Source organism: Callithrix jacchus, chromosome 4 (assembly GCF_049354715.1).
Source record: "Callithrix jacchus isolate 240 chromosome 4, calJac240_pri, whole genome shotgun sequence".
Classification (NCBI taxonomy): Eukaryota; Metazoa; Chordata; class Mammalia; order Primates; family Cebidae; genus Callithrix; species Callithrix jacchus.
The window spans coordinates 150484560-150509892 of NC_133505.1; the positions used below are offsets into that span (position 1 = coordinate 150484560).

Here is a 25333-nt window from a genome sequence, read left to right on the forward strand (position 1 = left end):
CAGGTAGATCACTGAGTCCAGGAGTTTGAGACCAGCCTGGACAACATGGCTAAACCCTGTCTCTATAAAAAATAACAAAAAAAATTACTTAAAAAAAAAGAACAGGTAAAACAAATCAGTGCTGCTAGAAGTCAAAATAGTGATTATCTGGGAGAATAGAGCTTAGAGGATGGCTATTGATTTGGAAGAAGCATAAATGATTGATACTTTGGTCTGAATTGTGATTGTAAGTGCAATATCATTTATGTTCTGTCTGTATACCTCAAAAATCTTTTTGGAAAATCTACAGAGTATTAATTTTAATGACAGTGGGAACTACTGATTTTATCCCAACTCGCTTTAGATAACTTTGTACCTTTTTTCAAGTGATGGGGAAATGGAAATTGGCAAATTGGGAGGCAAATATGAATAGCAGGGTTATGAGCAATCTTCCTCCGCGGGACTAAAATGCTTCCATTATACTCTATTATGGTAACATTTTCACATTCTATTCTTTTTCTTTAAATGTATTTCTTTCTTACATTCTGTTCTTTTACTCTTGGGGATTTAAAAAGATGATGGCTAAATAATTTTTAAAGTATTTTAGCCATGATTATTACCTTAATGCTGATTATTTTTAAAGGAACCATCAGCTGATGAAAAGCAATTTTCTTCTGAGATAAGATCTTTTCTAACTCTAAAATTCTGTTATTTTCATATTTTTAAGTGAGGGAATACATTTATATATAGAAAGTTCAAAAGTAATCTAGTTCCTTTAAACATTTTTACATTTAACCATTTCACATGTTCAAGGCCATGACTATAAATCGGTTTTTATTTTTTCCCATGTGTATGTATCACGTGTCTATGATGAACACAGCACTGATAATGAGAAAATTTTTCTTGGCATTACTGTAAAAGATCAGCTAGCCTGATTTGCTGACTTCCTAAGTCCATCGTGTGTGTGTGTGTGTGTGTGTGTGTGTGTGTGTGTGTGTGTTGGTGGAGGGATGTTTGGAATCTCTTCTCTCCGTAAGGTTGCACAGTAACTGTGGATGAATACTTCCTCATGTGTGCTGGGCCCAGTGTCTACCATTTTGCAAGATACTGAATACTACTTACCTTATCTGGATCCATCACATGCTAAGAAGTGTTGAAACAGCAATTTAAAACTTCTCTTATAGAATACTGGGAATGGAAACTATGAATAAAGGGAGATTTTTGGAGAGAAAGGTGGTCAAGTCTGAAGCATATTTCTTTCCAAAACTCCTTCGAGCTGAAATCTCTACTGTAGGTCCCGAGGCCTCTTCAAGCTGATTTCCTCACTCCTAAAAATCTCCTAAATCTTTATCGTCTTTTACCTCCATGATTGCTAATGCCACATTTTAAAATATAAACTTGATTTTAGAATAGTTTTAGATTTGCAGAAACGTTGAAAAAATGGTACAGAGAGATCTTATATCAGCATAATGCATTTGTTACAACCAAGGAACAAACACTGGTATTATTCCTGTTAACTAAACTCCACGGTTCATTTGGATTTCAGTAGTTTTTCCCTGATGTCCTCTTTTTCTGTTCCCGGGTTCATTCAGGATGCCATGTTACATGTAGCAGTAGTGTCTCCTTAGGCTCCTCTGGTCGGATGGTTTCTCAGACCTTCCTTGTTTTTAATGACCCTCCCTGACAGGTTTTGTTTTGTTTTGTTTTTGAGATGAGCCTCACTCTGTAGCCCAGGCTGGAGGGCAGTGGCACAATCTTGGCTCACTGCAGCCTCCACCTGCTGGGTTCAAGCGATTCTCCTGCCTCAGCCTCCCAAGTAGCTGGGATTATAGGCACCTGCCACCAAGCCTGGCTAATTTTTGTATTTTTAGTAGAAGCAGGGTTTCACCATGTTGGCAAGGCTGGTCTTGAACTCCTGACCTCGTGTGCTTTGCCTGCCTCAGCCTGAAGTGCTGGGATTACAGATGTGGTCCACTGTACCCAGCCAGACCTTGACAGTTTTGAGATACCTGGTACTTTGGAAATGTTTCTCAATTTAGTTTTGCCTGATGTTTTCCTTGTGGTTACCATAGCATTGTGGATTCTGAAGTACCATTCTCCTTATATCATAACAAGAATACATACTGTCAGCACAGCTTACCACTGACGATGTTAACAACCACCTGGCTAAGGTCATGTTTGTCAGCATCTTCGCCATAAAGCCACTCCTTTCTCCCCTCTTCCAATATTGCACTCTTTGGAAAAAAGTCACTATGGATAGCCCATTTAAGCAGTCAGGAGTTAAGCTCCACTTTCTGGAGAGGAGGGTATGTATATAAATTATTTGAAATTCCATAAGGATTTATCTCTACTCCCACGTTCATTTATTCATTCAATATTTATCTATATGAATATGGATTTGTGGATGTTTATTTTATACTTTGGGTTATAATTTAATACTATATTTTTACTTTGTTGCTGAGATTATTCCAGCTTTGGCCTTTAGAAACTCTTGAGTGGGCTCCTGTGTTCCTTTAACCTACCCCCTCCCATCGGTTTGCTTTTTGAGCACTTTCTGGCACTACAAGATGTCGCAGAGCTCATCTAGTCTCTTCCATGCCCCAGTTCTAAAAGCAGCCTTTTCTGTAAGGAAGTGGGGTTTGTCTATTGGAGAATGCTATTAGAAACCAAGATCTGAGTGCTGGGGGTGCTCATTGCTCCTGGGGTGTTATTGCTTCTAGGCCTTCTGAGAGGACAGAGCCAGCAAATACACATGTGTAAACAAATCCATGCATGGCTATAATTCATCTACTTATCTGTCTGTCTACCTGGCCAAACATAGGTTCATACAGATATCTCCAACTCTAATCAGGGCTGCACAGATCATTCTAGCTTTACTCTATTGCTTATCTGTATCCTCTCTCTCCAGTAGTCAAAAATCTGGCTTCCATCATCTGCCATTCATGCACTTCCTTGTTTGATCCCAATATACATGTTCAGCAGTTTCAGAATTTTTAACCTGCATCTCATGTAATGCCACAGATTTTTATTCTTCTGTTCATTTTCTCTTCCTCTCCACTTGCCAATTATCTTACCTTTAAAAGGAAGAGATTTGACCCAATCTGCTGTAAACTCTGATTAGCAAGAGAGTAAGGAACTCCTTTAGACAACAAAGGGAAGGCAGGCTAGCCACTTGTCTGTCTTAGAAACCATGATCCAAGCTCCCCTGTGATGGCTTATACCATCAGTTTACCCTGACCTCATCACTGGTTTATACCATCACGTCACCCTAACAGAAGTGGGTGCTTCTATTCCCAGATATTGTACATACACCCTTGTGTAATGATAGCACATATCCTAAGTTATTGTTTCAGTTGAGAGAGAGAAAGAGACCTCATGTAAATGTAGGAAATAAAGTTAAATCTTCCCTAAGCACTCTTCTGATTTTTCTTTGCCATATGTTCTGTGGCTTTTAAAGGGGAAAGTGACAGAATTATAATAGAAATATAAAAACTATAATAGAAATAAAAATATGCAAAGATAATCTTAATATTGTGTGAGCATAACACACACAAACACATAACAAAGCACACAAAAAAAAACAAAGCCCAGAAACAATATTTTAAGGAAATAAAGTTTGATATGCATGGTTTTTTTTAACTTTCTTAAAGCATACACAGCAGAGTGTTATCAAAGCATTATTTACCACACATGATTTCTCCTAGTTATTTTTGCTATGATTGGGCTTCAAAAATGCATTCTCATTGACCTTCAGATATTTAAGGATATTTGGGAAAAAGTTGAGAACACGCTTTTTTGCCACCTACTTTTTATCACAGAGTGGCTCTCAGTTTGTACGAAATTAGTACCAGGAGTTCTTTTATGGAGATTCTTTTCTAAATGGTCTTTCAGTTACATTTGTGAGTTGGAATACTATGCCACATTTGTCTCAGTTTCTCAGTGCCTGAAATAATTGTGTGTGGTGAAAAATTGATATCCAAAATATTGTAACTATTAAATAGTATAAAAATACAACAAACTCTATTAAGTTGATTTGATTTTTCTAAGAATCCCTATCATTCATTTCTCAAATCTCAAAGGGAAGACTGTTCAAACCTACAGCTTATTTCATATGTGTATTAGTCTGTTCTTGCACTGCTATAAAGGAATACCAGAGACTGGGTAATTTATGTAGAAAAGAGGTTTAATTGGCTCATAGTTCTGAAGGCAAACTTCTGCTTAGCTTCTGGGAGGGTCTCAGGAAACTTACAATCATGGCTCGAGGTGAAGGGGAAGCAGGCATGTCTTACATGGCTGCAGCAGGAGGAAGAGAGAAGGGGAGGTGCTACACACTTTTAGACAACTGGAATTTGTGTGATCTCATTCACTATACAGTATCAAGAGGGGATGGTGCTAAACAATTGATGAGAACTCCGCCACCATGATCCAATCACCTCCCACCAGGCCCCACCTTCAACACTGAGGATTACAATTTGTCATGGTATAGCTGGGCATGGGGGCATGTGCCTGTAATCCCAGCTACTCAGGAGGCTTAGGCAGGAGAATTGCCTGAACCCAGGAGGCAGAGGTTGCAGTGAGCCGAGATCATGCCATTGCACTCCAGCCTGGGTAACAAGAGCGAAACTCCATCTCAAAAAAAAAAAATACAATTTGACATGGGATTTGGGTGGGGATACATATCTAAACCCTATCAATATGGTCATTACTAGCCTCACTCATTTTTGGCTTATATGGTCACATTTGCACTGGGACTACCTGATTGATACATCTCTGTTTAAATAAAAAATAAAATCTGCATGTATTTTCTGATTTCTTAGCAATTGGTGGGTGTGGGGAAATCCTGTTAAGTGTGGGCTTGTTTCAGTGGGAAGATAGACTGAGCTGTGTCATTTTAGGTAACTACATTTGATTAGCTAATGACTGTATTTCAAAATATGCCACATTTTAAAATGTAGAACTCAAGTGTGAAAAAGGTTAAGTTCTGATGAATGACAGATTACTCTTAGTAACATAAAATGGATCAAAATTAACATTGAAAACAATCAGGAAATTTTACCTTTCATCTGGGATTTACCTGGCACTTTGTTCTTATCTACATGTAAATGCAAAATTCACCAGACCTACTGTGAAAGAATTTATGGAAAGTTTCAAATGGATTTTAATGAAAAACCGATCCACAAGAAAAATTATAGAAATATCAACACCAGCGTCCTGGGTATCTAAAGAAAAGGAAAGGGTTAATATTCTGTCTATACTACTCAAATGCAGGTGAGAGTTGTCTTCACATTCATGATTTAAGAGAAGTACAATGGCACACCAGCCAACTGTGCCAACATATGATTTCTAATTGCAGGTGTGGTTTATGATAGGAGAAAAATAGGCTGTTCTTTATTGCTTCAGAGGGAAAATAGAATTCTTATGGAGCATCAGGGAACTGGATACATGGGTTGGGAGAGAAAGATCCCACTATATTGTAAGAAAGTGAAAACTAGGCACGTAGCCACAGAGATGAATTTGAGATGGAAACTTTTGTTTCTGTGTTCATAATAATCAGCGCTTTTATATTTTACAACATTTAAGTTGTACAAAATCAATCACTTTCATAAGAGTTCAGCACAAAGTCTTCATGAAGAAGTAAAACCGTACTCTCAGTTCCCCCTGGGTTTGCCCTCTGGTTCAAGGAGGGAAGTTGGACAGGAGTAGAATTGAAGTAATAAGTATTTTACGCTTTTACTCTGAGTTAGCTTCAAAATCAGTCTGTCCCTTGTATTTCTATCTGTTGTGCTATCGCTGAAAGTAGGGTTAGGAACCACTTTCAGAAGAATCCGCGTCGGACTTGAATCTCTAATTTTCCCTGGTAATGCACAGTGCCTGCCTATCTCTGCCCAGATAGGACCTGAAATTAGAGTAGACTTCACTAGTGGGAGGAATAGGATTTATTCATATTTGTTTGGAAGGAGAATTCATAATGGTTTAGGAATTGGCATCTATGGATTGTCTTTTTTCATTCAGTTTGAGATTTTCCTGGTTCTTAGTGTGTCAAGTGATTTTCGATGGAAACTTGGACATTTTTGTATTATGTTATGTGACTCTAGATCTTATTTGAAACATTCTGTTTTAATTGGCTCTGTCTGACACCTCTCCAGCTGAAGAAGCAGTGGGTGCCACCTCATCATCCCTACATGGAGGTGAAAATCCCAGTTCTCCACTTGTCCCCTGTTGACATGCTGTGTATGTGTGTGGGGTGTCCTTGTTACTGTTGGGCACAGGTAAAATTTCCAGATCCCCATGTGGTCTCTCTTGATACCACAGTTGGGGTGGTCTTGTTCCCAGTGTGCAATGATTGTGCCACCTCTTTATTGAGGGGAAGGGGAGAAATATCCAGTTGTTGCTGGGTACAGATGGATGTCAGGGCTTCCTACCATGGTCTCCACTGACACTGTAGAAGATGCTTCATTATTCAGCTGCCAGGCATAAAGGTGCTCGTTTCCTACTTGGTCTTCCCTGACACCACTCTAGTGGGGGTATTAGGGCTCCTTTTCAGAGCCTCATGAGGGTGGAGATCTAGTAACTCCATTCAGCCTTTGGTGGCATGAATGGTCACAGGTTCATCTATGGAGTCTGGCTGGAGTAGAGCAGTTATTGTCTAAAAGTTTCTTACGTTGCTACTAGGGCCCTTTCCTGGTTCTGCAGCTAGGGAGAGCAGAAGTTTGTGGTCTCTGCCCATCAGTGTTTCTGGGTTGCTGGTTTCCATGCTTGTTGGACTTTCCAGGTTTCTGACTTCTTTAGCTACAAATCTGGGATATTTGAGGCAAAAAGAAAACCCAGAAATCTCACCACCATGTTGTTTCTTGGGTTCTAAGGTCCCAGGCTGGTCTACCTTCTCTTCACCTTACAGAACTTTCTTACATTTATATGTAATATCCATGTTTTTTTTTAAGTTGTATTTAGCCAGAGGAATAAGAAAAAGTAAGTCTGGGCTGGGAGTGGTGGCTCACACCTGTCATCTCAGCACTTCAGGAGGCTGAGGCAGGTGGATCACTTGAGGTCAGGAGTTGGAGACCAGCCTGACCAATATGGTGAAACCCCACCTCTAGTAAAAATACAAAAATTAATCAGACATGGTGGCATGCGCCTGTAGTCAGTCCCAGCGACAAGGGAGGCTGAGGCAGAAGAATTGCTTGAACCCAGGAGGCAGTGGTTGCAGTGAGCTGCGATCACACCACTGCACTCCAGCCTGGGCGACAGAGTGAGACTCCATCTCTAAAAGAAAAAGTAAGTCTGTTATATCTTCTTGGAAGCAGAAGTCCTTGCTATTCAATTTTCATTTTTATTTGTTTTATTATTACCAATATTATATTAAGCCTTAAAAAATGCAAAGAGTATAAAAAATGCTATTACCCCCCATGTACATATCTACCACATGGATTTAACATGTAACATTTTGCTATATTTTACTTTATTGCACCTTTATCCATCTGCCTATTCCATCTACCTATCCATTTATTATTATTATTTTATTTTATTTTTTATTTTCTGAGATGGAGTTTCGCTCTTGTTACCCAGGCTGGAGTGCAATGGCACAATCTCGGCTCACGGCAACCTCCGCCTCCTGGGTTCAGGCAATTCTCCTGCCTCAGCCTCGTGAGTAGCTGGGATTACAGGCACGCGCCACCGTGCCCAGCTAATTTTTTGTTTTGATGGACATCAGCACACTTCACCTCTAAACACCTCAGCATACATATTATTAATGAGGCTTCACTATCTGTTTATGTTTTTTAAGGTAGATTTTACATAAAGTGAAATACAAAAAATTATAAACACCATTTGATGAGTTTTGGGTAATCCAACCATTACTGAGATAATTTCCATCACTCCCGTAAGTTCCCTCAAGTTCCTTCTCAGGTAATTTCTACCTCCTCACCCCAAGAAGAAACTACTGTTTTGATTTTTCTTTTTTCTTTTTTGGCCATAATTTCAAGTGCTATTTTATTGATGGCATAATATTATAGTTTATCCATTCTGGTCTGCTTCCAGTTCTTTGCCATTAAAATTTGATAGTTGGTGTAATGTAAGTCACTGCTCTCTTCCATCAGCCTAGGACACAGTGCAAGCAAGGCAACTTAAGATTTTGTGTGTGTCTTCTCGTTAATAAAATAGTAAAGGCATACAAAGACATGTTTTTATCACAAACAGTACCCAAATTTTCCACATATTTCTTGTTGTTAGTGTAGTTACCAGTTTCTGTGAAACTCAAAACCTTTTTTGTAACAGAAGCAAAATATAGTTTTAGCATTGTAAAAATAGAATCTAGCTTCCTGGCACCAAATTTTATTTTGTGAAAGAGAAACCATGATTTAAACTACACCATCACTGTAATATTCATTATGGAGAATGTCAGACTAGTCTCTGGAGGAACATCCTATTTCAGAAATACTTAGAATACTCTATTCCCTTAGAAAATATTGATGTGGTTGTTGGAGATGGATACAGCTGTGTCATACAGGCACGTATTTGTCTGGCCCCATCTGTAATATAAGTCTCTTGCTTCCAGGCTGTTTCCCCAAAATGATATTCTAAGTGGATTGTAATTTCTGATTGACTGTTTTACTGATTGCTATGAGGGGAGTCCTACCAGCTGTGAAATGGGACAAGTAAACGTTATGTGAGATTCCAATTAGAGTGAGCGTGCTTACCTTTAACAGCCCAGGAAGCAATCAATGATGTTATTTTATTACAACCTTTTTTTTTTTTACAACCTTTCTCTATCTATATATTTTTTTATACAGTTGATGGACTGGACAAAGCTTCTATAGCAAACTCAGATGGCCCCACAACAGGTTCCCAAACACCTCCCTTCAAGAGGAAGGGGAAACTATCCACCATTGGTAAAATCTTTAAGCCTTGGAAATGGAGGAAAAAGAAGACCAGCGACAAATTTAGAGAAACCTCAGCAGGTATGAGTATCATGACTTGTTAGAAGACAGGATAAATTGTAAAATGTTTTAAAAGGTAGAAAATTATATTTTACAGAGTATTTTTTTTCCCAGAAAAAATTAACCCATATTTGAAATGAAATTATTTGTTTTATGGATGAAACAACTTTAGAGTTTTGATTTGCCTTCTTTTTATACTGACCTTGACTTTCTAATATATTCTTATTTAAAAATACATATTTGTAAATTTATATCAAAAATGGATGGGTGAGGCAACAGAGTAAAATGGTAGAAAATGGTCAGTGGAAATGCTATTCATCAACATTGTGGTTGCAAGTATTCATTTTTATATACACATAATGTTAAATGTATATTTAACTAGTTAGACTATACTATTTTTACTAATATATAAATATTTAACTATTTAACTAGTTTATACTACTATATATGTCATATTATGTTTTATATTTATATATAACTAACTTTAGTAGACTATACTACTATATATGTTAACATTATGTTGCGTATAGAGTAGTATGGTCTTATTTGTTAATTAAGACTTTTTAAAACTGTCTTTTTTGATGTATTTATTCTTTAGGAAAGATTTAAATGGCTGTATGAAAGAAAAGTTTTGTTATATTTTTTAAATTTCCATCATATCCTTAGGACACATAAATGGTCTCTGTCTTAAAAGAGTAGAGGCGTAACCCTGTTGATGTGAAAATGTTTGCTTGTTAATCTAGTCTGTGGATGTGTTAAACCTTAAGAGTTATATTGCTTAGTGCCTTTCATATGGATTCATGGAGGAAGCTGGCTTTAAATCTCAGGCCAAAACTCAGCCCAACTGAAACAAGTGCCAGTGTCGGTGTATTTTGTCTAAGATAAAAAAGTGTTTATTAGGTTCAACATTCCCCATGCTTACTGTTCAAAGCAATCCCTTTATCAGAATCCCTCAAATGTACGACAGTCTAATATTGTTAGTAGAGGTACGGGGTGACAGAGCATATCTTATTGGTCTGTACTAAGATAAGAGCTAGGCTTTTTTTCCAGAGCTGTGAAATGAAATTGAAAATACTACACACAATGCAAGGATATGGAAGAAGGGCATCAAATCTCCCCAAAGAAAATTGTCTCAGATGCATTTGCAGCTATATAGTTTATTTGAGCATTTCATATTTAACAAGAAATAATGAAAGGCTACCTGGAATTTATTTCAAAATAATCCTAGAGGAGGTTGAGGTTGGTAAGATTATAGATGAAGGAAGACTGACAATTAGGTTGTTTAAGCTGGGCAATGGGTCCATCATGGTTATTACTCTTATTTCTCTACTTATAGACATTGGAAATTTTCTGTAATAAAAAGATAGAGAAAGAAGAGAGACTTGGCTTAGGGGAAAATAATGCTAGTTTGGTTATTGGGTCCTCTTCAGTACCTAAGTGGCGACCCGGGTTAGGAGGCAGTGAGAGGTGAGGCACAGAGTGCTGTGCTGCGTGAGGACACCTGGCTGTGTGACCTTGAACAAGTCAGATCAGCTTCAGGTTTCTCGCCTACAAAATTGGGGAGTTGAATGTACTGAACTTGAAGGTGCCTTAGTTCCAGATTCTGTTGTTGGTCCTCAGGGATGCCCTTGACTCCTTCCAGTCCCTGGCTGGGCGTCTTGCTCTCCTGTGTTTCTTGGTTGTGGATGGAACCTCACTGGCCTTCTTCAAGTGCCTCCCTCTCACATTTGCTTAAGCATTGGGAGAATCTGGCTCTTCATGTTACCAGCACTTCCCAAGGTGGGAGCAGGGCTCCAGATGGAAGGGTCAAAAACCTAAGGTACAGAATGGCGTATCATATGTTAGTTTTTTCCACATTGGAGAAAGATGTCATATCTAGAGGAAGGCTGATTTATTCAGTTGATGCGAAAGTGATTGTGACTTTTGCCATCACTTTTAGTGGCAAAAAACCACAATTACGTTTGCACCAACCTAATATTTGGATATAACCAAGAGAGTTATTTTCTTCTTTAAAAAATTATCTCAAGCAGGGAAATGGAGCTGTTAGAATGTAAGGGCTGTCTGCTGTCTGGCAGTCAATGAAGTTCACCTTAGGCAAGACCCACAATATCTTGAGGGATAAAAGAAAGTTAATTTCTTCCAAGAAAAGTAACTCTTCTACGTTGTTATTCACATGGATATGAATCTTTTTGTGTTCTGCCGCACAGTGATAAACTTTTCCTAGTATGGGTTTCTGTTGTAGGAATTCTTAATTGGTAGTAGACAGAATGTAACACTGTTTTATTAATGCATTGTAATAATATGTTTACTATTGGGGTGGGAGGTAAGGAGGGTCCCATTCGTGGCTTGTTTTGGTGGTCCTTGAGTCAGTTGTATTTTGGAATGTTCCTTCTACATCCAAAGCACATCTTGCCCCATAAGGCAGGCCGGGCTTATGCCCCAGCTTCCTGATCTCTGGCTTTGTTTTAAAGCAGAAAGTTTCCAGTATCTTCGGCTCTGATTTAGGCTGTTCAGTGTCTGACTGTTGGGAGAATAGGCCTCTTTTCCATCCTCTTCCCGCAACTACCCCTCTTCACTGCTTTTCTTCTCCTGCATGAGAGTTCCCACCTAAGCTCTAGGTTCCTCTATCCCTTCCCTATCTTTAGAACTCACAATGGCATTTGTACCTTTTTTTCCTACATGATCATTTTTCCCCATTTTGCTTTGGTTTGATTTGATTTGGTGGGAGGTGAGGATATGAACATACTTCTTTTGGATTTTTATGTATGCTTGTGTCACCCCAAAGCTAAGAGTAAAATGCCCTCTCTAAGTAAACACAGTTGTTCCTCTAACTAATCATAGTGTCTTACCATCAAGACCAAACTTACCGAAAATCTAACCTATCTCTGCTGCCTCACTTTCTTCCCACATTCTCATTCTTTTTCCCATTCCAATCTATCTCTGTGTCCTGTATTCACTAAGGTTACTCCAAGCCTCCTAATATAGTGTCTAGACTAGTGACATTCTCTTATTTTCATTCTTTGTTTTTTCTTTTTTTGTTTTTTGAGACGGAGTTTCACTGTTGTTACCCAGACTGGAGTGCAATGGCACAATCTTGGCTCACCACAACTTCCGCCTCCTGGGTTCAAGCAATTCTCCTGCCTCAGCCTCCCGAGTAGCTGGGACTATAGGCGCGCACCACCATGCCCAGCTAATTTTTGTATTCTTAGTAGAGACGGGTTTCACCTTGTTGACCAGGATGGTCTCGATCTCTTGACCTCGTGATCTACCTGCCTTGGCCTCCCAAAGTGCTGGGATTATAGGCGTGAGCCACCGCACCCAGCCTCTCTTATTTTCATTCTTATGACTTTTTTTTCTATTACTTTCATTCATTTCAACCTCTGCAACATTTGCTGTTACTGAATAGTTAGTCCTGCCTTAATTTCCAAAATACCCCTTCTTTAATTTATAAAAGCTACCATTGTCTTGGTTGTCTTGGACTTCTCTTTCTCTCTTTTGCCTTCTCTCTTCCTCGTCTCATCACCCCTAACCTCCTGAGGGAAGGCTGCTATGTACCTTAGTCCTTCTGTTGCTTTGAATATGATCTTCTTTCCCATACCACATCCCTCAAACTAGCCCAGGCTCCAGCCAATGCCCACACATCTGCTCAAGCACCTGTTGGGTAGCACTCTCTGAAGATAGCATGTTAACTCAAAATCCATTCATACAGTCTATATGTATTTCCATGGAAAACATCCTAGCTGCCAGGCACTGTTCTGGAAGCCTGGTATTCTGCAGCCAATAAGCAAGTAAGGTTCCTGCCCTCATGGAGCTTTTATTCTAGACAGGTGAGGTACTAATAAATGCTGTGATGGACACAGGGAGTGAAGGAAGAGGGAGTGGAAAAGTACTATGAACGAATGCATTCCAGCAAAACAGATCCCCTGTCAACCCCAGCTATCCTTGCTACTGCAGACATGGCTTCCTTTGGCATCCAGACTTTGAACCATGGAGTTCTTTGCCTCTTCTTTCTCTTACCATATGCTACCTTCTATCAGCTCCTAAAACTTTTGATTTATTCCGAAGTCTTTAACATCAGCCTATCTTGCCAGTCCCTGTTGTCTAGTCCTATCACCTAATGTCTTAGCGCAATGTAGCCTTTTTCTATGCTTATTTGTAGCTACCTATGAAATCTGTAGATCACTAGAGAAGACAGGGAGAGTCAGGGTTCAGGCAGCAAGCCTACCTACAAGGGGAACCTGAGGCAGCTGCTGAGGCTGACAGAGGAGGTTTGGGATGTCACGGGCTGTCAGGAACCCCAGAGTGACCACAGTAATGACTTTACGAGAATCAAGCCAAGAAAATAGAGCAATGAATACTTCACCACAAAATGGCACAAGTTCCAACAGGTAGGGTGAGTCTCAGAGCATCCAGGTCAGCAATATTGGAAAATTCAGGAAAGCCTCAGTAACCAGGGTGTTCTTTTCTCAGGTAGGAGTATTTAGGTGGGGCAGATGATATCTGGCATGGGAATCAGAAAGACTTGAACAGGGCCCCGGTCACACAGGCTGGAGTGCAGTGGTTCTATCACAGCTCACTGCAGCCTCAGTCTCCCAGCTTCAAGCAAGCCTCCCACCTCAACCTCCTGAGCAGCTAGGACCACGGGCACATGCCACAATGCCCTGCTAATTTTTGTACTTTTGTATTGTACTTTTAGTAGAGATGGTATTTCGCCATATTGCCCAGGCTGATCTCAAACCCCTGTGCTCAAGCAATCTGCCTGCCTCAGCCTATGGCTCTATCCTTTTTCAAAGAACAAGGGAATAGAGCTGATAACTGAGACAGAAACTTACCAAAGGACTCAGGACAGAAACTTGCTACATAAAGTGGAACACAGGGAATGGATTTGGAGGAGGAGTCTTTTAAGAGCCTAAGCCTGTGGCGCTGGAGCTACTGTTGCTAGAATGATATAGCCCAAGAGCTGGGTGAGCAGGGAGAGGAAGGCTTGCTCTGGTCGGCAGCAGTGGCCCAACATGGGTGGATCTGGGGACACAGGTGGGCAGAGCACCGGTTTCCCCTCTTACCCCTCCAGATCATCTTGGATGCCACCATCAGGAAACATTCCTCAGATGGGACTTTGCTCCTGTCGCTTCTTGCTAAAAAGTGTGACTGTGTCTGCATGGTTTCTTCAGTGAAATCCAGACACCTCAGCTCTTCTCAGTTTAACCCAAACTGGCCTTGTCTTTTCTCTTCGTCCTCAGCCCTGGGACTTCGGTCATGCTGGGTCACCAGCTCAGCATGCCCCAAGCCTTCTTGGTCCCCTGGCTTTTCTTCTTGCCCTTTCCTGTTCTTCTGAGCACTTCCTTCCCCCAGCTATACCTATTGAAATACTATCAATCATTCGAGGCTCAGTAACATGTCTCTTCCTCCTGAAGATATTCTTGACTTTCATTCAGCACCAGCTGATGGCAGCCTCCCCTCCTTTGCCTGTACTCTTGTTAGGACATGTTTATTTTAACTGTTTTCCTGTTTAAGTGTCCATCCTGTGTTCCTAATTGACTACGTAAAGTATTTAAGGGCAGAGACTATCACACTCACTTTTGCTGCACTTCACATAGGTTCTTTATGGAATAACTTGTACCTGGGATGTAATAAAAAAAATGTGTCTTGAATTGCTTCTTTATCAAATACCCACTATAACCAAAAATGCATTTCTGGGGGCTTTAGGACATTTTTTTTTTTTTTAAAGAAAGAGAGGGTCTCATTCTGTTGCCCAGGCGGGAGTACAGTGACACAGTCACAGCTCACTGCAACATCAACTTCCCTAGGCTCAAATGATCCTCCCACCTGAGTCTCCCAAATAGCTGGGATTACAGGCATGCACCACCACACCCAGCTAATTTTTGTATTTTTTGTAGGGACAGGGTTGCACTGTGTTGCTAGGCCGGTTTCAAACTCCTGGGCTCAAACAGTTCATCCTCCTTGGTCTCCTGAACTGCTGAGATTACAGCCATGAACCATCACACCCGGCCTATGCTTTAGAACTTTATAAAAGAAACTGAAGATTTAAAAAATTATAACAAATTAAAATACCAAAACATGTACTTCACAATTACAGCCATGTAGCAGCATTAAGAAGCCAATAAAATTATTAGAATAAATATTTTTCCTATCTTTTGTCCTTATTTAAAAGTAAGTTATACTCCTATGTAAAGAAACTCAAGGCAACTTATCTTCAATAAAATGGGGACTTTTATTTGTGTTGGTAGTAACAGAGAAAGAATACCTGTCTAGATTTTTGGGTAGTGTTGTCAGTGTCCGCATTCTAGGAATCAGACTAAATTGCAGAGAATCATCTGGTAAAATCCGTGATTTCCTGAAGGTACTCCGTACTCCCTAATAATAACGGCTATTTGTTATTGAATGCTGTTAGGTACCCAGTTCTGGTCCAAGAACTTGATTCATATTGACTCATTGAATCATCAGTACAACCTCATGAAGTACAATCTTTAAAAGCTACTATTATCCCAATTCTACTGATGAGGAATCTGGGTCTAAAACATTTAGATGACTTGCCCAAGCTAACACACACCTGGGAGAAGGCAAAGGCAGTATGTGAACCTAAGCAATGAGGCCCTATGGCCAGTACTTTTGACCATTCACTAGTTGTGTCTCTAAAAGGTGTCTTCCTACCCAGGTCAGTGAGGACTGATCATTGAAAAGTGGCTCTAATACATGGTTTTGCCTCACATGCTAGTTTACGTGGCAAGAAGGATTTGTCTGAAGAATTACTTTGGTTCTACTTGACTGGCCTGCTTTCCACAATGCACATGTAGAAAAATAGTTGGCAAGGATCAAAATTATGTTTGGTCCTATGAAAGGATAATATTCTCTTGTAACCATAGAGACCTGATTTTGCTACTTGGGATTATTTTCCACATCTAGAAAGTAGGGCAAAGTTAAAGGATTTGCTTAAGGTGATATTTGTTAAGGATTGCTCTGGTTGCATTAATAAATGACAGCATTTTGATTTTACCTATCTTATTCCACTAAGAAGTAGGAAGTGCTTTTTTTTGGAGATGGAATCTCGCTCTGTCATCCAGGCTGGAGTGCAGTAGCGGGATGTTGGCTCACTGCAACCTCTGCCTCTGAGTTTAAGCAAGTCTCCTGCCTCAGCCTCCCGAGTAGCTGGGACTACAGGCGTGTGCCATTGCACCCAGCTAATTTTTGTGTTTTTACTAGAGGCAGGGTTTCACCCTGTTGGCCAGGCTGGTCTCAAACTCCAGACCTCAGGTGATCCACCCGCCTCAGCCTCCCAAAGTGCCAGCCAACACACCCAGCCTAGAAGTGCTTTTATTTATCATTCATCCTCACATCATGTTGGAGGAAGAAGAGGGAATGTTTTCCTTTTTCCAATTTACTGTATCAGGGAGAAGTTACATAACCAGCCAAAGGCCACACAGCACATCTAGATCCACAGAGGGCTTCTTGCTTATGTATTTGACACTTCTTTGTCCTCAGCAAGTATTTACTGAGCATCTTCATCTATTGTATGTCAGGAATTGTTATAGGCTCTAGGGATACTCACATCGATTTTAGTGACGTAAAAGAGACTATCTTCCTTCTTGCAGAGAACTTACATTCTAGTACGAGTAGGAAGCAGAAAATAAACCCAAGTAAGTTAGATACTGGATTAGAAAGTGAGAAGTGAAAATTAAAGCAAGGAATTGGAGTAGAGAATATGGAAGGAAGGTTGCAGTTTAAAATAGGAAAACGTTTCTGGGAAGGTAACATTTAAGCAAAGGCAGGAAGGAGGGAAGAGAAAGCACTGATAGAACTCTGGTAAATCTTCACATGAGTTAGCGATAGCATGCCCTTTCAGTGATGGTGTGGACACACTGTGATTCTAGGCCTTTACAAACATCATCTGATAATTTAACCATTAAAATGCCTCACATTCATGAACTTCGTGGTTGTTCAGCTTTGTTGTTATTGTTGTTGAGACCGGGTCTCACTGTGTTACCCAAGCTGGAGTGGAATGCAATGGAGTGATCACAGCCCAAATGAAGTCTTTACTGCCTGGACTCAAGCAATCCTCCCATCACAGCCTCCTGAGTAGCTGGGACCATAGGCGTGGGCCACCATGCCTGGCTAATTTTTGTATTATTTGTGGAGACAAGGTCTCACTATGTTGCCTAGGCTTGTCTCAAACTCCTGGTCTCAAGTGATTCTCCCACCTTGGTCTCCCAAAGTGTTGGGATTGCAGGCATGAGCCACTGCACCAGGCCTGGTTGCTAATCTTCATATCTACTGCCAGCTCCATGGCTCCTAACAAATTATGGAACTTCATTCCATACAATTCTACCAGAAGAGGAACAGGGTTTAACTGTGTAATATAAGCATTTTGTTATGGGTCTTTTTCTTCAACTCAAATTCACAAGGCGGATTCTGACCCACCATCAAACCAAAAGTCAGAAAGCCACCCTCATGGAGTTCCAGTTTAGAATGGCACATATGTTTGTGTTTTCTGGTGGATACAGTAGTCCTATTGAGACTGCCTTTCTAAGTTGAAATAAAAATGTATTATTGTCTCTGTCTGTAAACAATCCTTAACTTACATACTGATGGTATCTCCCAGGATTGCATTTTTAGATTATTTGGAATGATGGGTATTCCAAACTAATTTACAAAATTGAGTTTAACTCATAATATGCCTGAAGCCTGCAGCTATTAATATATGTTCAAATATAGCCAAACACTATTTATTGTTACTATAGTAAAACACTTTCATAATTTTCAATTGAAATTAAGAATTTTTGAGCTGTAAAGGACCTTAGCCATCTAGTTCTGTCTCTAGGGTGGGAATCAACCCTGTCTCCAGCAGCCCCCGTAACATACAGTCATTGAGCTTCTTCCTAAATTCTTTATTCCCAGCTCTAATTGTTAAGGAAGTTTCCTTTTGTGTTGTCCTGAAATAAATTATCTCCATTCTTTCTAACTATTCTCTGGGGTGTGTGTGTGTGTGTGTGTGTGTGTGTCTCCTAATCACAGTGTTACATGATCATCCTTCCCTCTTTCCTTTAAGTTAATCCCTTTATCTATTGTCAGTTTCAGAGTTTCTCACCATAGGAGCATACTAGATTGTCTAGGTCACTCAGTGCTAGGGACATAGTGATAAATAAGCCTGACCAGTTCCCTGTGCTCATGGAGTCCACAGGGGGCCTGTACATCTAGCTGTACTTCACATGTTCTTTCTTAGCTATTTTTAATCCTAAGCTAACATGACGACTTTTCCAAAAATTCTGATTATTTGTACTTCACCAACCACAGTTTCACTAGAATTTCATCTTATTATTTAAAGAGGAATTTATCAGTAAGAATTAAGTATCTTGTAAATGTCCAGAAAGCTGGAAGTTCCCATGAAAACTCTCTATCACTTTTCTGCTTATTTAATGTTCTCTTTGTGGAAAATATCACCCCAAAGCCTCCTAATGGGGCGATCTGTTTTACTTTTTTATAACAATATATTTTCTGTTCTTTCTCTGTGCTCTCATTTGGACATATGTACATATCATATCCAAATGTCTTGGATGCTAGTTTCTCTGAAAGCACTAGAAATTTCTGACATTGTTTTTTTTTTTTTCTGTTCTGCCTGTGATCCTCCATGATACCTGGTTTCATACCATTATCTAGCTGTTTTCCTTCCCCTTGAATTCAATTTTAAGGTTCTCTTCAATAGTCCAATTCAGTGAGCATCTCCTTGCCATGCCATTTTTTCCTTAAATTTTTGTATTTTTAGTGAATACATAATTGTTGTACGTATTTATGGGGTATATGTTATATTTTTATATAAGCATACAACATATAATGTTCAAATCAAGATAATTGAGATATGCATCACCTCAAACATTTATCATTTCTTTTTGTTAGAAATATTCCAGTTCCACTCTCTTAGTTATTTTGAGATATACGGTACTGTTAGCTATAGTCACCCCATTGTGCTACTAAACACTACATCTATTCTTTCTAACTGTACATTTGTATCCCTTAACCATGCCCTCTTTATTCCTTCCTCCCCACTACCCTTCCCAGCTTCTGGTAACTGTCATTCTGCTCTTCTCCATGAGTTCAGTGTTTTTTTGTTTTAGCTCCCACATGGGAGTGAGAATATGCAATATTTGTCTTTCTGTGCCTGGCTTATTTTACTTAATGTAATATCCTTCAGTTCCATCCATGTTGCTACAAATGACAGAATTTTATTCTTTTTTATGGCTGAATAATATTCCATTATGGTGGAATAATGTTCCATTGTGTATATGTCCTAGATTTTCTTTATCCATCCATCTGTTGATAAACACTTAGGTTGATTGCATGTCTTGACTATTGTGAATAGTCTGGCATCTCATTCCTATTTTCATATATTGAACCACATGTCTTGTCAGGCTAGTGCTATGGTATGAATGTTATGGTCCAGAAAATCAGATCTTGTCTTCAACACCATCAGTTGAAATAGCTTTTCATATATCATGATCTCTGGCTAGAAAAGAAGAGAACACCTCACTTTCTATGCCTTCCTGTTTTCTACTCAGGACTTCTGACTAGCTAGACCAACCAGATGGCTCTGAGGAAGACAATTATTCTTGTTTTTAACAATGAGTAGAGAATGGTTTGAGGAGTTTTTATCTGCCCTCTTTTATGTCCTAAGAGACACATTCCAAGAAGACAGCGTTCCTTCCGATTAGCCGGGCAGGTCTGTGCAGGGCTGTCCTCTCTAGCACTCAGCAAGAGCTCCTCAGTGACCACTTTTGACTTTTCCCGCTGGATCTGATGAATCCTCCTTGTCATCCATTCATACAGCAAATATTCACTGAGCTTCTACCCTGTGCCCAGATTCTGTTCTAGGGAAACAGGCTCATGAAGCTGGTATTCCAGGGAAGAAATACAAGGAAGGGTATTGTGGGAAAAATCAGAGTATATGTGGAGATTGAGAATAGCTGGTCAGTGAGAGAAGCAAGACACTGGCTCAGAGTCTCTGCTACACCACCCTTCTCTGTCTTACCTGCTGCTCCATGCCAGGTCTACACAGCACATCAATTCTCCCTCTCCTGTGTGTTATCTTTTTTTTTTTTTTTTCCTGTCAACCTCTTGACAGGATATCTTGGTTTTGTCAAGTAGTTGACCTCTTGGTCCCTATTTTCTTCCTCAAAACATTTCTTTTTGTGTGGCTTCCTTATCTATATAATTCTTTCATTTTTTTTCTTTTTTTTCCTTTTTTTTTTGTTTTTGTTTTTTTGAGACAGACTCTCACTCTGTCACCCAGACTGGAGTGCAGTGGTGCGATCTCGGCTCACTGCAGCCTCTGCCTCCCATGTTCAAGCGATTCTCCTGCCTCAGCCTCCCGAGTAGCTGGGATTATCGGTGTTTTCCACAACATCGGCAAAGTTTTTTGTGTGTATTTTTAGTAGAGATGGGATTTTGCCATGTTGGCCAGGCTGGTCTCAAACTCCTGACCTCGAGTGATTCACTTGCCTCGGCCTCCCAAAGTGCTGGGATTACAGACATGAGCCACTGTGCCTGGCCTAATTCTTTTATCTTTTTCTAGATAATGTTCATCTTTTCCAGACTAGAGCAAAGGATGATGCTCCCCAACTTCTTTCACCTTTCCTTTTAGTGAGTTTACATTTATAGCTCACCTCTTGGTGGCTCCTCTCCAAGTAAGAAAAACAGAGGCCCCAGCCATGAGTTTCTGCACAGTACAGACCATGGGGTGTCAGGGTTACCCTTGGTTGCTTTTGGCAGCCCCTCTTGGAAACATTTCCTGTAAACAGCCCCCCAACAAACTGGGCCTTTAAAAATGGGGCCTTTTGTTGAGCCCTGGTTTGTGCCAGCTATGTCAATCCCTTGACCTTTCAGAAAACACAAGTAGCTTTTTGACTTTTCCAAAATGTTTTCCTGCCTTGTCTCTCTCTTTGGTTGTGGCCACGGGCCAATGAGCCTATAGTTCATTGGAAGATGTATGTGTTTATTCTGACACCTCCAGCGTGAACTCTTGAGAGTCTTATTAGAAGAAGTACCTGTAGTGTGACATATGTGGGAGGCAGATGTACAAAGGTACTATGAACGAGTTCATTTTCCATGGCTGAATATGCGATCATGACCATCTCAAAAGAGACTATCTCTTGGTCATTCACCACGTGGGTGTTTCCTCTTTGTTTTATATGTGTCTGTGTATATGTGTGTATAGTCCTAAGAATTGTAATATATGTATAGTTTTGCATAATCACTATCACAATCAGGATATATCAGAGTTCTGTCTCTCCCCAAATCTCCTTTGTGCTGTCTTTTTATAGTCACACCCCATTCTGCACCCCTTCTTCCAACTCCTAACCTCTGGCAACTATTGGTCTGGTCTTCTTCAGCATAGTTTTGTTGTTTCAAGAATGTCATAGAAATGGAATCATTCAGTGTGATATCTTTGGAGACTGGTTTCTTTCACTTCCCAGAGTGAATCATGAGAGATTCATCCAGGTAGTTGCACATATTCATCATTCCATTTTTTTTTCAATAGTGTGTCATGGACTAGATATAGCACAGTTTCTTTATCCATACATGAAAGACATACGGGTTGTTTCTGGTTTGGGGTAATTATAAATAAAGCTGCTATGAATATTCTTGTGTAAGTTCTTGTGTGAGCACACATTTTCATTTCTCTAGGGAAAATATGGAGGAATGGGATTTTGGGGTCATATGTTAAATGTGTGTATAACTTTGTAAGCAAATGCCAAACAGTTTTCCTGAGTTTTGCATTCCTACAAGTAGCATAGAAAAGTTCCAGTTGCTCCACATCCTTGTCAACACTTGGTATTGTCATTATTTTTTGTTGCTATGCTAAAAACATAACCATTTTTAAATATGCAGTTCAGTAGTGTTCAATGTATTTACATTGTTCTGTAAATAGATCTCCAGAATTTTTCATTTAGCGAAACTGAAACTCTCTACTTATTAGACAACTTCCTTTTTGCCCACCAGTAATCCACCATTCTACTTGCTATAACTATGAATTTGAATACTTTAGATCGCTCATGTAAGTGGACTCAGATAGTATTTGTCTTTTTGTGACTAGCTTACTTCACCGAGCATAATGTCCTCCAGGTTCATCTACGCTGTATCATGTGACAGGATTTCCTTTTTTTAAAGACCGTGTAGTATATACTACATTGCTTAAATCCATTCATTGGTCAATGGACATTTGAGTTTCATCTACCTCTTGGCTGTTGTGGATATTGCTACTCTGAATATGGGTGTGCTATCGTTAGTTTTATGTTAACCATTTTAGTAGGTATGCAGTGGTATTTTGTCATGGTTTTAATTTGCATTTCCTAATGGGCTAATGATGTTGAACTTTTTTTATTAATACATAATATCTGTATACAGTTATAGAGTACATGTGATATTCTGTTACATGCATATACTGTGTCATGATCAAGTCAGGGTATTTAGGATATCCATCACCTCAGACGTTTATTATTTCTACCATTGGGAACATTCAAATCCTCTCTTCTAGCTATTTTGTAGTATGCAACACACTGTTGCAACTGCAGTCATCCTACTGTGGTATTAAACTTATTTCTTCTATATAACTGTATGTTCATACCCATTAATCTGCCTCTCTTTATCCCCTCCCCCACCAACACCCACACACCCTTTGCAGCCTCTGTAACTGTCATTCTACTCTCTACCTCTATTAGATCAACTTTTTTTAGCTTCCACCTGAGTGAGAACATATATTTGTCTTCTTGTGCCTTGATTATTTTACTTAATGTAATTTCCTCCAGTTCTATCTATGTTGCTGCAAATGACAGGATTTTATTCTTTTTTATAGCCAAACAGCATTCCATTGTGCATATATAACCATATTTTCTTTATCTATTCATCTTTGATGAGCACTTAGGTTGATTCCATATCTTGGCTATTGTTAACAACAGTGCTACAGTAAACATGGACATGCAGGTACCTTTTGATATATCGAGTTTCATTTTTGGGGGGGTCAGTACCTGGTAGTGGGATTGTTGAATCATAAGGTGGCTTTATTTTTGGTTTTCTTGTTTTGTTTTGTGTTTTTGAGAAACCTCCATACTGTTCTCTGTAATGGCTCTACCAGTGTACATTCCTACCAACAGTATGTGAGAGTTTCCATTTCTCTGAATCCTCACCAACATGTTATTTTTTGTCTTTTTGATAATATCCATGCCAACTGAAGTAAGATAATATCTCATTGTGGTTTTAATTTGCATTTCCCTGATGGCAAATGATGTTGAGCATTTTTCATATAACTGTTTGCCATTTGTATATGTTTCTGATGAGTATCTGTTCATATCTTTGGCCCACTTTTTAGTGGGATTATTTGTCATTTCGTTGTTGAGTTATTTGAGTTCCCTGTACATATCCCAACATGTTAAAACCCTTATATGACAAACCAACAGCTAACATCATGCTGAATGGGGAAACATTAAAAAGGCTTACCTCTAAGAACTGGAGCAAGACAAGGATGCCCACTTTCACCACTCCTACTGTACTGGAACTCCTAGCCAGAGCAATTAGGCAAGAGAAAGAAATAAAAGTCATCCAAATTAGAAAAGAAAAAGACAAATTTGCAAACAACATGATCTTATATCTGGAAACTTAGATCTGATAAACAAATTCAGTAAAGTTGCAAGATACAAAATCAACATAAAAATCTTTTCTTTGTTTTTTTTTTTGGAGATAGGGTCTCACTCTGTCACTCAGGCTGGAGTGCTGCATAGATGCTTACTGCAGCATCTACCTCTCAGGCTCAGGTGATCCTCTCACCTCAGCCTCCTTAGTAGCTGGGACTACAGGTGCACACCACCACACCCAGCTAGTTTTTATATTTTTTTGTAGAGATAGAGTTTCACCATGTTACCCAGGTGATTCAGTAGCCTCAGCCTCCCAAAGTGCTGAGATTACAGGCGTGAGCCAGCACACCCAGCCAAGTGGCATTTCTATACACCAATAACAAACTAGCTGCAAAAGAAATCAAGAAAGCAATCTCAGTTACAAAATTACAAAAAATAAAGTAAAATGCCAATGGAAAACATTAACTAAGGTGGTGAAAGACCTCTGTAAGCAGAAATAGAAAACACAAATAAAAGGAATTGAAGAGAACACATACAAATTGAAAGACATCCTAGGATCATGGATAGGAAGAATTAATATTGTTAAAATGACTATAATACCCAAAGCAATCTATGGATTCAATGCAATCTCTATCAAAATACCAATGACATTTTTCACAGACAGAAAAATTTGTATGGAACTAAAAAAGAGACCAAACAGCCAAAGCAATCCTGAGCAAAAAGAACAAAGCTAGAAGCATCATACTACCTGACTTCAAAATATATTACAAGGCTATAGTAACCAAAACAGCATGGTATTTGTATAAAAACAGACACATAGATCAATGGAACAGAATAGAGAACACAGAAATAAATCTACATATTTACAGCCAACTAATTTTTGACAAAGGTGCCAAGAACATAGATTAGGGAAAGAACATCATCTTCAATAAATGGTGGTGGAAAAAGTGAATATCCAGACACAAAAGAATGAAAATAGACCCCTCACAGTATATAAAAGTCAACATAAAACTGATTAAAGACTTAAACAGAAGACCCAAAACTATGAAACTACTAGAAGAAAACATAGGGGAAACACTCTAGAACATCAGTCTTGGCAACGATTTTATGTCTAAGACCTCAAAAGTACAGGCAACAAAACATAAATGGACAAATTGGACTATATTAAACTATTAATAAAAGTCTTCTGCACAGCAAAGATAACAATCAACAGAGTGAAGAAACAATCTGTGGAATGGGAGAAAATATTTGCAGAATATTTATTCAACAATGAACTTCTTTTGATGTACTTATCTGCCATCCATATATCCTCTTTGATAGTTTCTGTTCAGGTATTTTGCCTATTTTTAATTGGGTTATTTGTTTTTTTACTATTAAATTTTGAGAGTTCTTTATATTTTCTAGACACAAGTTTCTTGTTGGATATGTGATTTTCAAATATTTTCTCCCACTCTGTAGGTTGCTTTTTCATTCTTATAACAGCATCTTTTGCAAAGGAAAAATTTTTAATTTAGATGAAATCTACCATGTTGAGTTTTTTTTTTTAAAATAGATTATGCTTTTGGCCTCTTGTCATGCCTAACCCCAGGTCACAAATATTTTTATCCTATGTTTTCTTCTAAATGTTTTTAATAGTTTTATGTTTTACATTTAAATCTACAATCAGTTTTAGGATCACTTTTATGCAAGGTGTGAGGTTTGGGTCAAGGCTGGTTTTTTGCATGTAAATGTCTAATTGTTTCAATATAATTTATTGAAAAGATCATTCTTTTTCTATTAAGT

At 39.1% G+C, this 25333-nt stretch overlaps 1 protein-coding gene across 19 annotated transcripts in view; it reads left to right on the top strand.

Annotated features, from left to right (window-relative positions):
• The window catches only part of PHACTR2 (phosphatase and actin regulator 2), a 287718-nt gene that overhangs the window by 168514 nt on the left and 93871 nt on the right, over positions 1 to 25333 (top strand). For 17 of the 19 annotated variants that reach the window (XM_054254482.2, XM_054254484.2, XM_078370210.1 and 14 more), the window contains exon 2: positions 8769 to 8936. The exons of the other annotated variants lie outside the window; for them this stretch is intronic. In XM_054254482.2, coding sequence (XP_054110457.1) covers positions 8769 to 8936 — 168 coding nt within the window. The remainder of the gene's footprint in view (positions 1 to 8768; positions 8937 to 25333) is intronic. 19 annotated transcript variants of the gene reach the window in all.